Raw genomic sequence first — 4794 nt, 5'->3', positions numbered from 1 at the left:
AACCACAGTTTTACTATGGTTTAACTATAGTAACCATGTTTTTTTTTTTCTTTGCAGTAAAACCATGGTCAATTTTCGTAAGGGAAGAGGTATCATCACGGGGGATATTTAATTAGCTTTTTTTTCTCTGCTTGAATTACCTATTTTTAAGCTATGAATATCAACGTGTTACAAGTACACGTGTTTTGTATGTTTGTTTTTAAATTTTTAATACATTTGCAGACGCTATTGTCAACCGCTCCTGCGTAAGCAAGAAGGACTCTTCATTTGTCGCTCTGTTCCGCCTTCCGCCTTGCTGTCTGTAAAACCCGCGCGACTTCCGCTGCGAGCGTCAAATATGGCCACGTCCAGACTAGAGACCAATTTTATCAGGTTATTATCGCGCTGTGAATCTCTGGCTTCAGAGAGAAGAAATGAGACAGAATGGAGACTGGAGAAGGTAATGTTTAACGACACTGCATTTAAGTTTACTTCTGTGCTTTTGAAGTAAATACTTATATTTTACACAAGAGAATATTCTGCATGATACAACAAATATTGCCAGCGTCATATATATACACACACACACACACACACAGCATGCATTCAGTTAATGTCTTATTTGCTTTCTGTTTTTGCTGTGGATATTTTTACAATTCAATGTAATATATTCTCTGTCATTTTTAGCAGAAAATCATATTTAATAGATTTACATTTGTCTGTTCAAGTACGTTGGTGCTCTTGAGGAGATGCTTGTTGCCCTTAAAAAGAGTCCCAGGTAATTTTTTATAAAATTACAGGCATTAATGAATCGTATATCTTTAAAAAGTGTAAAAATAATAAACCATTTCAACACCTATTGCGTGAAAATGAAGTGTATTAACCTCAGAGTGATGTTGAGATAAAACGGCTAATGGTGTTTCTCCTACACCTGTGATATTATAAACAGATAGTTATGTAGATGATGAGTCCTGATTTATTCCCTCAGCAAACCAACACCGGAAATACTGACGGATTATAACCGCAAGGTGGACTTCCTCAAGGGTCTCTTAGAGGCAGACAAACTGGTCAGTCGTTATAGTCACCACATGCTCAATGACAGTCAAATGAGTCACGATTCTATGATTGTTAGTAGAAACGCTTTGTTTGTTTCTAGCCGTCTCCAGCAGAGAAGTCTCTAGCCAATCAGTTTCTGGCTCCTGGACGGACGCCTACGATATCCAGTGAGAGAACGCCGGCCAGTAAGACGGTGCACATTCAGAGCAAAGCGCGTTGTGCTGGAGATATGAGGAAGGAGCTGATGAGCACCGTACGACTCTTTTCTCTTTCAACTGCGCTTTTTATATATTCATGTTTTTATGGTACGTTAAACTTCTTAGGGTTGTACCTTCATAAAGCCGAAAGCGATCGAAACATTCTTGAAACAAGAAATTTGACTGACTAGACTGCTAGAAACATCACTAAGTGTTGTTATATGTATGATTAAAACAAAAACAAAACAAAAAAAATCACCAAAAGGTGCAAGAAAAATAAAGCTAATTCAAGACATATTGTACAAATCTTCACCCGTGTTGTTTTAGTATTATTGATATTCTATTACAGTTTTAATTAATATTTGAAATATAAATTTTCATTTAATTATTAGTTACTATTTTTTTTTAAATAGCCAGTTTTAGTTATTTTAGTACTTCAAGTTAAACTAAATGAACATGAGAAGTATTGCTCTGGCAACTAACTAAAATAAAGTAAATTAAACAGAAATATAACAAATTCCGGTAAGTTTTATATTTTTATGCTTCATTTTAAGAAATTAAATTTCATATCTGAATCATGCCCTTTTTTGGTCTTCATGGTTAGGTTCATTGGAGACAGATCTCAGACACAGAAAGTAGGTGGCGCTCTCTCTCTCTCATTGATTTTCTGTGTGAACGTGTCACTGGTATCTACAGTGTTCCGTTTTTTCTGCTGTATTTTCAGGAGTATTCCTGTAGATGAGCGGCAGTCGGCAGCAGAGCTGGACGCTATTCTACAGCATCATAACAACCTGCAGGAGAAACTGGCCGATGACATGCTGAATCTCGCTCGCAACCTCAAGAACAACACACTCGCGGCCCAGAACATCATCAAGCAGGATAACCAGGTCTGATGCTCCTCTCTACACAGCTGTAGTTAATCTGGTGTTTATATATACGACGTAAAGTGCATATTTATGACAGTAATGCCCATCCTCTGAGAGCAGAGAATGTAGCGCTTTTTTAAAAAAGTGTGTACATCTTTTAATCAACAACATATTTTTTATCATTCTCATTCTTGATTGACAGTCAATTCTTGTTACTGTAATATAGGATTTTTTCCCCCATTTCATAAAAAAAAAAATAAAAAATGTAATATGTGCTTACAATAATAATAATAATAATTATTATTATTGGGTTGTTGATAATTATATTATTATATTCTAATTATAAAATAATTCAGTTGATAATATGTATATATTATATTACATTACCATTATTGTTATTGATAATTATATTAATAAAATAATGTTATTATTGATGTTATTACATATTTATACTATATATTACTGTAATATAGGATTTTTTTGCACCCAATCTAGCAAAGTGGTCACCATTTTTCTGCCTCAAATGAATTATTGCCAGCTCAAAAGAATAAAACAAATGTTGGTTGTAATAATTTTAAATAAATTGTTTTTTTTTTTGCAAAGCTAAAGAACAACACAAATATTGTGACTTTATATTCTGTATGTATTCTATAAATATATTTTTATTCCTTGTTTGAACCAGCTTCATGCTTTTATTATTTTTAAATCAGCATATTCAAATGTATAATAATATTAATAATAATAATAATAATTATTATTATTATTATTATAAAATAATGTTATTTACATTTAATATTATATTATATATTTTATTTAATATAATAATAGTCTTGTAATGTAATATTATATTGTATTATTATTTCATTTTTTTGTGAAAATCACCACATTAATGAGCATTTACAAATGTAAAGTAGGCAGCTTGAAAAGACTGGTTTATTCAAATGAATTAGTGATTTATCTGTTGTGTGACCACTAGAGGGCAGCAGTGTATTAGTGTTACACTAATTATTGAGCTTTCAAACATAAGTGTGCTGCTACTACAGCAACATGGCATTACAAAACTCTATTGAAACTAATATGAGCTTTTTTTTATCAAAACAGTGCTATTAAACTCTAAACCTTTAACATACTCCGATTAAAAGGTTTCTGTTGAATCTCATAGCAGTTAACAGACTGTAAACGTCTCTCTTCCTCCTCTTCAGACTCTCACTCAGTCTATGCGTCAGGCCGACATGAACTTCGAGAAGCTGAAGACCGAGTCAGAGCGTCTGGAGCAACATGCCAAGAAATCCGTCAACTGGTTCCTGTGGCTGATGCTCATCGTCGTCTCCTTCACGTTTATCAGCATGATCCTCTTCATAAGACTGTTCCCGCGACTCAGATGATGTTAATCATCATTAGAACAGCTAGATTTAATTTATATATAACAACAGGTTTACATAGACACTAGGCAATAGTAATAAAGATGATTGAAAGCCTCGATTATTCAGTCAGTCAGTCCTGCGAACATTTCCATTACCTGCATGCCATTGTTGATGTCATAACGAATTTGCGCCGAATCCCTGTGAATGACGTCTTAAATGAATCCTCTTGTAGACTATTTGTTCGAATGTTCGTTAAAATGAATGGTAGCCTATTTGAACTATAAACTGTTTGTCAGTCATTTAAATTCGTAACCTGACGCCAAACGTTCTTAATACTAATTTTGAGACCGGCATTTTCGTCTTTTTAAATATGCGTTTAAGTTTTCCCTGAATTGTCTTCAGTTCCAACAGGTTTATAAAATATTGCTTAATATGCTATATTTTGACACTATGTACGAGCGTTATAATGACTAACAGTTTCATCCAGCTTTATCTGAATTTAGTCGCTTTCTCACGTACGGTCGCTATAAAAGGGGACCGAGCTGTTTTAAGGTCCGGTTGACTTGTCCAGACTCGCCTTGTCGATCAGGAAATGTTCTGGCAAACAGCAGGAAGTATTTTTGCCCTGTCGGAAGCACAGATGGAGACTGTCTTCTCCACTCGGAGAGTAAATGGCCCATATTTAGCTGCTAACTATCTATTTGTGCTTGTTCCCTATATATACCTTAGCACTTGGACGGAGAATTAAGTATTGTTCAGATATGATTAACGTGTTTGTTAGTGCGCAGCACTATTGATGGATCTTAATGTTCATTGTTTTGTTTGTTTTTTTCTCCATCAGATGTGTTCGAAAGTTATCTGTGAACAAAATACAGGAGTGTGCATTATTTTAATAAAATAATTTGCAATCTGCCTACTTGGTGTGTATTTTGTTTTAATCCTTTTCACAAATAAGTTGTGGTAAGAAGGTGTGGTCAGTTCGCAGTAGGGATGTAACGATTCACTCAACTCACGATTCGATTCACGATTTTGATTTCACGATTGGATTCATACTATAATAATATACTAATATAGCACTTGCATATTATTGCTTTTTTGTTGGTTTTGTTTGCGTCTATTGTCTTCATTTGTAAGTCACTTTGGATAAAAGCGTCTGCTACATGACAAAATTTAAATATAATGTAAATGTAAATAACAAAACAAAATTGAAATTTTAAAACAAGCCCCAAATCAAATAAATAAGTAACACAAATAAAATAAATCTCTTCATATAAACAAACTAAGGCTTTGTCTGTGCTCTTTCCATTTAAAATTAGAGGCAACCACTGCATT

The 4794-nt window shown here is 33.8% G+C and overlaps 1 protein-coding gene across 1 annotated transcript; it reads left to right on the top strand.

Annotated features, from left to right (window-relative positions):
* The first annotated feature begins 211 nt into the window (after window positions 1-211).
* LOC107745970 (vesicle transport protein USE1-like) lies at window positions 212-4370 on the top strand. Its single transcript, XM_016560001.1, has 7 exons — window positions 212-439; window positions 708-757; window positions 968-1046; window positions 1136-1289; window positions 1822-1867; window positions 1957-2119; window positions 3301-4370. The coding sequence occupies exons 1-7, from the start codon at window positions 338-340 to the stop codon at window positions 3481-3483; spliced, it is 777 nt and encodes a 258-aa protein (XP_016415487.1). The 5' UTR covers window positions 212-337; the 3' UTR covers window positions 3484-4370.
* Window positions 4371-4794: the final 424 nt, after the last annotated feature.

The sequence above is a fragment of the Sinocyclocheilus rhinocerous genome, unplaced genomic scaffold (assembly GCF_001515625.1).
Source record: "Sinocyclocheilus rhinocerous isolate Xijiao unplaced genomic scaffold, SAMN03320098_v1.1 scaffold1339, whole genome shotgun sequence".
NCBI lineage: Eukaryota > Metazoa > Chordata > Actinopteri > Cypriniformes > Cyprinidae > Sinocyclocheilus > Sinocyclocheilus rhinocerous.
Note: the sequence above shows the minus strand (reverse complement) of the source record. Positions and strands in the feature narration are given on the sequence as shown.